Source organism: Zeugodacus cucurbitae, chromosome 4 (assembly GCF_028554725.1).
Source record: "Zeugodacus cucurbitae isolate PBARC_wt_2022May chromosome 4, idZeuCucr1.2, whole genome shotgun sequence".
NCBI lineage: Eukaryota > Metazoa > Arthropoda > Insecta > Diptera > Tephritidae > Zeugodacus > Zeugodacus cucurbitae.
The window spans coordinates 39,086,054-39,098,174 of record NC_071669.1 but is presented as its reverse complement, the minus strand read 5'-3'; the positions used below and the strand labels follow the sequence as shown (position 1 = coordinate 39,098,174).

Below are 12,121 nucleotides of genomic sequence, written 5' to 3'. Positions count from 1 at the left end.
CAACATGTTGCGCATATGCACTCAAAAAAATATTCCAAAATACTATCGAGTAACCAACATATAACCAAGTAACAAATGATTCATGAAAGCAATCCAAACTCAAAATCAATTTTCAACTATGAGCATTGCTCAAAATTACTTTTATTCAATTATTCATTAAATTCATTTTCGTCTTTCAAATTTCATACATAAAAATAAATATTTATTATTCAATAAACGATAGAGATAACTTGAATTCATTGGTTTAAGAAAAATCTTACTCTCTAATATACGTATGCATCTGTATAGTGGCATCAAGCAAGAGTGAATTTCAAAACAATTATAAATAATTTAATACAAGGCACTTTAATGTTGTTTGTTTATATATAGAATTTGGTACAAAGTAAATCAACATTTTTTTCCTTTTAAAGTTGTTATCAAAATGATTTTTCTATTCATTAAAAATCCAAAACGATTTTCAATTATGAATATGGAATTTTTATGTACCTCCAGTCGGTACATACAAATATATTTGTACTGTCAATCATAGTGAGGTTAGTCCTTAAACTGAAGACAAATTATTTCTTAATTTGCGTTGTTCGTACAGTTCTTTAATTAAATCTCGAAATAACATTGGATTAATATTTACACTGACTTTAAAAAGGAGAAACCAGTCACCAAAGCTTATGTTCTCCAAAGCGAGTTGCACCTGTGTTGTAGACATTGGGCGCAACTGTGTGCTTATCATTTTTAAGCGAAATGTCCTACTGGACATTAGGAAGAGACGGTATAGCAAATTTAAACCAGCGATTACTGCCATTATGAGGAACCAGCACCATAAAAAACCGAAAATCTTTTCGTTTAATATATTCAGTGGTAGGATACACAAAACATCGCGCTTGGTTTGAGAACCACCTGGTCCAAATATGAAGTAGTCGCATTTTGCGATTTTGGGAAAAATTCGCGAAGTCATTCGATTCCAATTGTCCCAATCATAGAGTGGCACGGCCGTAAGAGCTTCAATATACTTCGTCCAATAGCCGTTTAAAAATACGTTAAGCAATAAAATATTGATAACCTACAATGATAGTGAATATAACAAGTTAAGTCAAATTTAGAAAATTTCTCACCGCTTAAAATACTTAAATACTTACACTGATTATGAAATTTAATACTTCGCATGTGAGACATTTTACCATATAACAAAAGTGTATCTCCTTATAATCGGATGAGAAGTATTTTAGCAACAATCTTAAACGTTCTACGTAAGTATTTTCGGGGACTAATGCATCACCTTTAAGATTGAAAAAAATAAATAAAACGAAAACTAAAAATAAAAAGTTTCAAACTCACCAACTTCGGAGCATAATTGTTTCAGCCGTTGACCTTCCCACATCTTCCAAAGGAATGAAGGAAAATAAAAGAAAACCGACTGCAAGAGCAGTAACATAATCACCCATTGGTAATAACGCAAATACACTCGCTCCGTAACTCCAACAACCTCTGTGGTTATTCCTTCGGCTATATATGGAGAAGCGTCTCCAGTCTGTGTACTTAACAACTTGTCGCCATGTGGTATGCGGTCTTGCACATCGTAAACATTCAATATATAAGTGCCCATTGTCCAGCAAAATGAGTTAACAAATTCACTGTATTTGTCATTACCCAAACATTGTATAGGCTCACCGAAATATTGTTTTGCTGATAGCAAAAATGAACAAGTTAACAATATTACCACCGTACATTTCGAGTGTAAAGTGAAGACCACATCATATATGCGAACTGATTTAAATTGCAAATACTTTGAGAGCGGTTTGACGGCGGCATACATGTTTACCGTTTGTGGAAGAAATATTTCCAAAATATCCAACACGAAATCGCAAATTTTGTATTAATTTTACTTTGCAGTGTACATATGAATTTCAGATTTGGCTTTGTTTTTTCATAAGATGTACGAAAACACGTTTCAAACGAAGAATATTTTATTTCACTAAATAACGGATTTTTGTGCAAATTATAGAACACATTTTCCATTCTACACAGTAGATATTCTATTACAACAATTTTGTAGAATTTGCAGAGTATACATTATACAAGGGTTGTTTCACTAACACTTGTTATAATTATGAAAATTTTTACTTTGAAAATGAATAAATATTCTGTGCTATAAAATATATGAAATGATTAATAAAGATTTAATAATATTTTTTATTTATATATCTCCTAAATCTATTCTCAAAAGGTGGTGAATAGAAGAAAGCTATAGTAAAAATCAAATTCCCATAACACATACGCTCTTCACTATTATGTTCATTTACTTATTTTTATTTTTTCGAAGGTATATCTCTTTCATTTAGAATATTTGACTTTGTTAATTTTCGTTATTATAGTTAATGGCCATGTCCAATTCTCCAGCTAATATTTTGCATAATAAGCACTCTGTTCATAACAGCTGTTGAATAGCGCAACCCTCTGCGCGGAAATACATAGCAATATATTGCATTGCTGTGCATTACCGTTAAGGAGTAAAAAGTTATCACTGAGCTGAAAATATTTTTAAGAACGTCGTATATATTTAATTATAACAAGTTTGTAAAATTCAATGCATTAATCCGAATTATGTGGTTGCCGAATGAAAAAGTAACAGTCTCAAAACAGGTTGGAAGAAAATCTGAAATAATTGTATACTTGTTTATTTATTTATTGATTTTTCACAAACTCCCTATTGACATTCGTTCTTCGCCCGGGGCGATACAGCTACAATGCTTCATATGGAATATCCTCATCAAGCTATTTATGCACCGCTAAACCAGGTGATTACTGATTCCGACGAGGAGTCAGAGGAGGAAATCCATAACAGTATCAAACATAAAAAGCAGCAATTACAACAGCAACAACAGGTTAATCAGAACGGATGCGTTGTTAAAAAGGAGCCTCCCAGAAGTCTCGCACTCCGCCAACTACAGAACGACTTAAATACTACTCATCAAAAGCGTAACGATTCGCTTATTTCATCAGCAATAGGTAAGGAGATTTAGAGTTCAAAAGAATTAATTGGATTAACGAAATTCTGTGACAAATTCGTGTTACCGCGAAAGCATATATATTTGTATTTAAATGTGTGTTCAAGTCAATTACAAGGGGATATATTGCATATTTATTTATACATATATCGGGTAAGAATATAAAGAAGGGCGGGTGTGTGACTAGTACACTTTGGACCGTTGATACGAGTCTGATGGACGACAATGCAGTTCCATCCGGTGATTCTGTGATCGTGTCTCATGGATAGTTGGAAATTGGTTATACGATGTAAGGATAAAATCACAAATGGGTTGAATGGGATTGGCGCTCCGCCCAACCGATAAGTATTATTTTATTTTTGGTAATGAATATACATTTATACGTATATTAAAGATTTTTTTACAATTTTTAGGCTTTTGGATTAGAAAATTTTGTAAAGTTATTATATTTATCAAAATATCTTTGATTTTCAGGTAATAATTCATTAAACAACCCAAGGCAAGAGCCGAGGCCCAGCAGTTATACGACTAACATGCAAAACACGTTCCGATCCGTCATGATGTCCGATATAGGATTAAATGACCAAGCCAGCAGTTTCTCAAGTTTCAATAGCGACTATGACGAACGTAATCATCTTGATGCTGATAACGTAGCCATTTTGGGTCGCGGTAGCTCAAAAGATCTCAGCACCCATGAGCCTATGACACCAGCACGACGATGTTGCTTTATATCCTCGTTACTTTTATGTGTGTTTGCTGTTTTCGGTTTTGTTTGGTTGGTGCCCTGCAACAAATCATGCCCCGCACCTGTGGACCAAATACGAACACACAATTGGCTCAACAATTACACAAAGATCGAGCTGAAAGGCGGAGTTCACGTGGTTGGCGGCTTACGAAGTTGGGAAAATAATTTAATATTCTTGTATCGCGGCGATGCGTTCTTCCCCAACAACAATAACGCCAAACGTAACGGTATCATATCGCTAATTGGCAGTTCTGGTGCTGTAGCCTGGTATGATGCAATGGTCGATGAACCTGTAGCCATCGACTGCACGCTAATCGACGTAGATCAAAATGGACGTTCTGATTGCTTGGTGCTGGATGAATTTGGTGAATTAGGCGCAATAGATCCAATTTCTGGTAAATGGCACTGGCATTACAAAGAACGATCCCCACATAGAGTCGATGAATTGGATTTTCCTGTAATACTGCCCGATTTAGATGGAGATGGGGTATTAGAGATATTAATGGTAACTAGCATTCCTTATGAACTGCGTACACGCAATCTGGTGCATAAAGGTGAATTACGTGCTGGAAATCATCGTGTAGAAGAAAGAAATTTCTTACGTATGCTCTCCGGTCGCAGCGGCAAACCGATGGGTGATGGCTTTAAGGTACAAGATTGTGATGTATTGCATAAATTACAATTGGAGAATTCTCAAAAAGTGACATTCAATTGTTGGCGCAATAATACCGAAGCGCAACGATCCAAGAGCTTGGCAGACCTATATGCCTTAATAACAAACAAATCGATTGCAACCGGGCAAAAGCTTTTACCCGCTTCCAAAATTGCGCAACATCGCCACTACGGCCAACGCAAAGAAACCGACGCGCAACGCAACATTTACTCGCTCAGCGGTCGTGAACTGATCGTGGAAAATCGCGGCAAGTGCCCAGATGATTGCAATGTTACTTTCGTGCTGCGCGAGACACACGGCAACAAAACAACCGTCTTGCGGAACTTCACAAATCCCGCTATGTATGGCATGGTGCCGGCACAATGGCATTTCAAAAACACCAAAACTGAAATGTCGGGCTTTGTAATGAAATTCTGGAAGTGGAACAACCAAAAAGACGCACTACGCCCTCCAAGTAAGGATGAGCCCGCAGCCTATGCAAATAATGCGCGCAATACGGCAGCAGCAAATAAGAAAGCCAAAACTCACATGGGCAAGGAAAATGCCACGAAAACCACCAAACAGAACCACATCACGTCCAATAAAACGAAACGCCAAAGTGGTAATGACAAACTGCACACCGAAGAGCAGCTGGTACATGACTTCCCCACGAAGACATTCAGTGCATTTGATCACCTCATACAAAAGCGACACACCTACACATTGCCACTGGCCGAGCAGAATGTAACCCGTCTGCGACGTAGCAGTAACAGTAATTTACTGCTGAACAATTACAAAATGCACATGATCACCGAAACTGTAATGCTGGTCATATTCATCGGCGCGGATTATCGCATCGAAAACACTTCACAGAGCAATATTGTGCAATTCTGTCGAAATGATCATAACGAAATCGTGTGCCAGCCGGATCTGAATAACCAGGAGAACTCCATGCTCATTGCCGATTTCGATATGGATGGCTCGCAAGAATTGGTTTCATATTCGTCGACTTTCACAGAGCATGGAGACGATCCGGAAGATTGGAAGTTGGTGACATATGTGCGATTGTTGCGCCTACAGGCAGAAATGCCAGTTGTCTATGGCGAGAAATTAGTTGAATAAAATAATATAAACGACGATAGTTCATGCGGTATAACTAAGTTAGTAAAAAGTAACGATTTTGTAGCCATTGTTATACATACACACACATGTTGTATATCATACTGTTCTCATATATTGTATAAGTATATCAAATTAAATATTATACAGTACATACGTTGTATACACGTTAAAATCTACAGTAACATACTCTTAACTACACAGATTATTATTAAAAAAAACACGTATTAATAATATAAAAAGATTAAAAGTGCCACAGGGCTAGTATAAATGTACTCAAAGGCAATGCTAATATAAATTCAAATCACTGACACAATTTTATTCAGTTGTGGTAGTTTATCGTGTTTATTTACCCTTCCATATAAAAGCTTATTGTTATGGTCATTGGGACTACATTAAATCGTTTCTATATAAGGTATGTTAAATATATTTTCAAAGCCTTGTTTGCACTTAGCATTGCCGTTGGGCCTTAAACTAATTAACCTAAACTATTTACATAATTACAACAATTTTTCAAATAAAATTAACTCCAAAGATAGAAATGTAATTTGTTTCTTATGGCAACATTTCTACGTCACCACATTTGGTTATTGCTAAGATACCATATTGGCTACTGCATCAACGCATAACTCGTTTAATTCCGTTGTTGAATCGGCCGTAGTGGTCAATAATAAGTGACTCTTGACTTTAATCTTTGTTTTTGCCGTTGTTGTTTTTTGTGCATCTACATTTTCCGCCACATCAGCGCCTTCAGTGTTGTCATTCTTATTTTCATGCTTAACTTGGTGTATATCGAATAAGCTCTTGTTTATGGTGGCAAATGGGCAGATCTTACACTTATAGACGATGGAATCGGCCAATTGTGGGTGTTTTTGTTGAACATGTTTCTGCAAGAAAATAGTTTTTAAAAATAAATATCAATTTTTAAAATTAGTATAGGAATATTCTTAAATATTAATTGAAGTAAACAAGGGATAACTACGTTCATGAGGTACCGAATACCTAAACCTCTCAAATTCGTTAGTTTGCAACAATGGCATTGCAGATTAATATTAATTCCTTGGTTACGTAGAACCGACTGTCGTAAGAGCAGTCAGTATATCTTACATACCGGCTGATATGAACTGGTTTTCAAGAGGGACGCTACTAAGGTTTGCCATTTCATCATGGAAAGATATACGATCCAACAAGGAGTCGAAATTATTAAAATTTACTACCGAAATTCGGAGTTAGCAGCCTCAACTCTAAGAGCGCTACGTCAATGTTATGGTCGTCATAATCGTCCTATCTGACCGCTCAATGATAACCGAATATTTTTTACCCGAATTGGATGATATGGACTTGGACAATATGTGGTTCCAACAGGACGGCGTCACAAGCCACACAGCGAATGTCACAATCGATTTATGGTTTGGTGAACGTGTTATCTCATGGAATAGCCCAGTCAATTTGCCGCCTCGCCGTTAGACCATTTCCTGTGGGGCTACGTTAAGTCTTACATCTGGATATCTGCCAGCGTGCCCTTAGTGGCCATGCAAAAGAAATCAAGTTCTGTACATAATGGCATCGTACTTTCACAGAAATAAATAATTTCATTGATATCCCTAACCGCTTTTGTTTTATTTTAACTTTTCAGCGCTCTTATTAAAAACCCTTTATATGGAATAAAAATAAAAACCATTATATATGGTAAAATATATCGGCATTTAGGAACCAGAAATAATACAGGCTGATCCTCATCAATTCCACAGTCAACTCAGTAGTATTAATTATTTATCTATTTTAAAGTCCAATTTAAGACACTGCCAAAATAATGACGTGTGAATTCAAAGGAATTTAGTTTCAACCCTTACCTGATAGGCCACACTTTGTATGGACTTGTAATCACAGTGAACGCAAGCATACATTTTCGCATTATTGTCGTGTGTCATTTTGTGCCGCCGAAAAGCGTTATGATCACTGGCGGAATAATCGCAGATGTTGCATTTGAAGCGACGCGATGGCTCGTGTAATTGCATGTGCAACTTGATGGAGGAGCGAGAAGTCAGCACGCGATCGCACAGCTCGCACTGTACTGCTGCAGCAGCGTTCTTGCACAGATGCTCTCGTAATGTTTTCTGATGTGAAAAAACAGCTTCGCAGTCCTTGCAGCGATAAAAATTACGCACGGTTACAGGTACTTGTGTCGCATCGGATGTGGTAGTTGCTGAAAGCGAATGCTGCACAGCAGCGCTGCTTTCAGAAGGTGGCAAATCTGCCTTCATTGAGATCTCTGGCTTCGTTGATGGAGATGTTGTGGATTTATTATGGTTGCGGTGCCAACGACGATGATTTTTCAACTGCTTTGTATTCTTGAAAGCCTTCTCGCACTGATCACACTTGTAGTTTCGTTCGTCATAATGAATTTTGGAATGCGTGTTTAATAAGCGTGAATATATGGGTGTTTTGAAGCTACACAATTCACAGCTGTACAGCTCCATGTCGATTTTATGCGTACGCCAGAGGTGTGTATGCAGCGAATTCCAGTTCGTGAACGGCGCTCTACACTCAGGGCATGCCATTGATTGAGGTTGAGACTCGCTGCGATAAAAAAGTAAAATAAAATTAATAAAAATAATAATAACAACGACAGTTATAAGCAGAAGCGGTTTCTAAGTTAGCTTTATATAAAATTTTCAAAGAACTTCATTCAAAAATATTACAAATTCATAATTTAAACTTACTTGATATGACATTTTATGTGGTAATCAAGTGTGTTAGACTTTTTAAATCGGAAGGCGCAACCCGCGACTGTGCACTTCAGGTAAACACCTGCGCCGTTTTCGTTAAGCGGTTGCTTGCGAAGCTTGGTTATGCCAGTACGATTCGAACCAAACGGTCGCCCACGTACCGAAGTTCCACCCATTACCGAAACGGCAATCGGAGTTTTGGGATGCTGTTTGCCTAAGCTCTTCGTATTATTAGTTTTAGACGTTGGTGTTTGCGAAATTGGCGAAGCGTTAGGCGCTTGCATTAGGTTATTAGCCACATAAATACGTCCACGTTCCGTTGAATTCGCAGGGGTGCTAACATTAGATAAACTGATAGCTTTCGGTGGTAGCATAGGTACAAGTGGCGGCACCGGCAAACCAGTGGGTGCAGCCATTGATGTTGAGGTAATTAAGTTAGTACATATCGAATATGTAGTTGAAGTCATTGGTGTGAGCGGTGGAATGTCATTAAAGTCGCTTGCCTTATTTGTTTTTTGTGAAGACGTGGATTCGGTATGTTCTACAGGTGTGGTTTGATTCAAGCGCTCTTGTTTCAGTAATTCTTCGTTTTCTAATAGAACTGTATCTATCGACTCAGGTTCTGTTTGAGGATCCGACATAACCTCATTACAGATTGCAGTGGAATTGATCAAATTTTCAGAACTACAAACAGGTTCTTCGGCGCCATTTATATCAGCAGTGGGTATTTCACATTCAAAAGTGAAATTTGCACTTGATTGTTGTTGTTGTGCTACATCCGAGGTTACTGTAGTGTTCCCGCTTGCTACTGACTCTGCATTGGCATTAACTGCAGCATTTGTACCGGTGAGCTCTTCCATATCTGGTATGGAGATCAGTGATATTTGTGGTGTATCCAACTCATGTATTGTCTTCTGTGCTGTTGGTAAAGTTGGCGCAATAGTACTGGTTATGATCTCCCTAATATCGTCTCCCAAATCATAGTCATCATGCCAACCGTTTTGTGTTGAAAACTCATTCAATTTAAATCCTTCACATCCGTAAGATATCGCCTCAATTAGATTGCTGGCATTGCAGTTTTCAACAGACGACAATGTCTCTCTATTCGCATTGTTCAATCGCGTAAAGTTATCACCCAGTTCCTCTTCAGTTAGATTGGTTTGGTTGCCCTCCAAATTAGGTGCTATCAGATTTTCAACATCTTTTCTGTTCATTAAATTTAATTCGTCGACAGTGCGCAAATGCAGTAAGCCGCGAGGCTCTTGGAACTGCGGTTCTTTCAGAATATCCACATTTTTTATAAAAATTTTCTGCTTTGGCTCATTTGGAATGGCAGAGGCGTTTTGTGTAGGCTGCGCATCAATGGTACAACTGTTAGTGTTACTTACTACTGTACTCATCGTAGGAGGTGGCGGTGTAGGTTCAGTTGTCATTGGTGTTATCGCATCTGTAAACCGATTAGAATCCATTAAGAAGTGTTCTGAAGTTTGCTCATTGCCATAAGTGTAATTGTCTGAGACAGTGGTGGAACTGTTTACTAGAAAGTTCCCACCTCCGCTTTCGAAGAGATATTGATCCGATATGGTACCAAGCGGTAGCTGTGACATGCCACTATTAAAAGGCGGTACTGTGGCGTTCAGGCTATCAACGGAATCTAGGTAAGAGTTCACAGTTTGCGGTATTGTCGGTTGCATAAAATTAAAATTCATTACGTTATTTGTAGACTCCGTTATAGCCGGCGCATTGATATTGCTCGAAAATGTCATTGGTTCTTTCAGTATATCAACGTTTTTTATGTAAATTTTAGGTCTTCTTGGTTTCTCGAAATCATTCGTGAAATCAACGATGGCGGCATCGTCATTGTTACCCACGAGCGGTTCTCTAATCGGAGTTACGGTGTAACTATATTGGCCATCCGTGTCATTTATTCTATTGTGGTTGTCATCACAGTTACTTATTTCGTTGTTGTTGGTGTTAGGCGTATGCAAATTTAAATCATTACAGACGTTAATGAAATCTCCAAATGATTGCATCTCATAATCACGTCGCAACAGCGCTGGTTCTCGTAGCACATCAACACTCTTAATCGAAATTTTTTGTTTAGGTGGATTTACTGACTTATTTGATTCCACAGCTGGCGTAAAAGTATCATTAAGAATAGAGTCAACATTATTGTCACCTTTATTATGAAATGTTCCTTCACCGCTGGTGAGCATACCTATAAGGTCCTGCTCCTCCATGCTAATGCTACCAATGTTTTCAAGTGTATTACACTCATCATTTTCAAAATGAAAAATACTATCATTAATTATATTATCTTGCTGTTCAATCGGATCTCTATTCGGTTCCCGCAAGCATTCGACATTCTTCAAATATATACGACTTCGTGGTTGCGTGCTCTTAATTGGAGTGTCGTTCGAAACTTCTATATCAGAACCTTTTTCGTTGTTAGTTGATTCGGAATGTTCAGAGGGTTGACTATTTTTCTTAATAGTTTGCATAAATACTATTACATCCTGTTCGGACATTAAATGGTCTTCCCGTAAATGAATTTCTACAACCGAGTAAGCGTAGAAAACATTTTCACAACCTGAAACACACAAATTATTTATTTATTGCATGGCTTCATATATTGTTTCAAAAAATTACTCATGCCGAAAGCGCTTTAAGATATTTAATTTAAAGCCATAATTGATATAAAAATGTTTAATCAAAAATGAAAATGTCATACCTGGACAAAGTAGTTTTCTTCGACTATGGGCATCTTTACATACTACAGAATTTTCTTGAAATCTGGAATCGAGATGGAGTTGCAAACCCCTTTCGGTCAAACTTATAAAAGCACAATGTTGACATTTATAGATATCTGGAGATGTAAATCCTGCTCCCTCTTTTGTACATGTTTTGGTGTTTTGTTCAATTACCTCATCCGCAATTCCGCGAATAGTTTCTAAATCAGTAAAAACTTCCTTCTCATTTTGAGTAAAATTTTTAGAAGTTTGGTTATCACTACGCTGTTGCACAGGTACTGGTGGTGTGGGTGTTCCATTTGTACGCTCTTTGGCACCTTCAGAATTTTCTGACTTTATTGGTTCAGCTTTAATTTCTTCTTGATTGTTGGTGACATTTCTTCTGAATCGTGTACTATTAAATGCACTTTGTGGCTGCACATTCGTCGTGTGAATTTGAACAAATGGAATTTGTGTAAACACTGTATTACTCCCACCGTTACCAATAAAGGATGCACTACTGTTATTACAAGCAAACCCCATCTGTTTGGAGCCGATATTTTGAGTCGTGCCGTCACCTGTAGTACCAATAAAATTGTTGTACGTCGGCGGATGGTGAAAAGACCGTGATTGTTGATTCTGTGGCTGCTGTGGAGCTATTTCTTTATGGTAGTCTGTTCCGAGGGCAACGTGAATCGAAGTGGCCGCCATTTCTATACCGAGGTCAGACGGCTACAATATAGTTAAAGTAATAACAATAACATTGTATTTTAATATACTGTAGTGTGGCTCACCAAACCAGAACCACCAAATAATTGCTCGTAACTGGAGATAACTCCTTCGTTCATAATTTTTCTTCGAATTTGATTGCCCCCAATTCAATTGTTCACTTTTCTTAATGACAATACAAACACAGAAACAGCTGTGTGACGAAATATAATCAAAACATAACAAAAATGGTTACTCAAATACTTCAAGTACCAATATTGTTATATTTTGTTATATTTGTTATTTGCTTTTATAGAAAGAAATCATTTACTCAAATTATCCATTTCATTGAACACATAAAATGTAATATAAAAATCAAATAATATTTATTTCAATAATAATGAAAATTATTTGATTTAATTAGGCTCTGATTTGTA

At 37.3% G+C, this 12,121-nt stretch overlaps 3 protein-coding genes across 3 annotated transcripts; 1 reads left to right on the top strand and 2 right to left on the bottom strand.

The window, feature by feature from the left end:
• Nucleotides 1–105: 105 nt before the first annotated feature.
• On the bottom strand, nucleotides 106–2,005 carry LOC105214402 (innexin inx5). The gene is made up of 3 exons (XM_011187788.3): nucleotides 1,333–2,005; nucleotides 1,134–1,273; nucleotides 106–1,057 (listed from the first exon to the last, which is right to left on the bottom strand). The coding sequence occupies exons 1-3, from the start codon at nucleotides 1,808–1,810 to the stop codon at nucleotides 542–544; spliced, it is 1,134 nt and encodes a 377-aa protein (XP_011186090.1). The 5' UTR covers nucleotides 1,811–2,005; the 3' UTR covers nucleotides 106–541.
• Nucleotides 2,006–2,220: 215 nt separating this feature from the next.
• LOC105214403 (uncharacterized) lies at nucleotides 2,221–5,590 on the top strand. Its single transcript, XM_011187789.3, has 3 exons — nucleotides 2,221–2,637; nucleotides 2,737–3,003; nucleotides 3,477–5,590. Exons 2-3 carry the CDS (start codon nucleotides 2,742–2,744, stop codon nucleotides 5,519–5,521), a joined length of 2,307 nt encoding a protein of 768 aa, XP_011186091.1. The 5' UTR covers nucleotides 2,221–2,637; nucleotides 2,737–2,741; the 3' UTR covers nucleotides 5,522–5,590.
• A 519-nt stretch (nucleotides 5,591–6,109) lies between these two features.
• Zfp64_1 (uncharacterized) lies at nucleotides 6,110–12,033 on the bottom strand. Its single transcript, XM_011187790.3, has 5 exons — nucleotides 11,771–12,033; nucleotides 10,979–11,708; nucleotides 8,242–10,837; nucleotides 7,372–8,098; nucleotides 6,110–6,405 (listed from the first exon to the last, which is right to left on the bottom strand). Exons 1-5 carry the CDS (start codon nucleotides 11,822–11,824, stop codon nucleotides 6,112–6,114), a joined length of 4,401 nt encoding a protein of 1,466 aa, XP_011186092.1. The 5' UTR covers nucleotides 11,825–12,033; the 3' UTR covers nucleotides 6,110–6,111.
• Nucleotides 12,034–12,121: the final 88 nt, after the last annotated feature.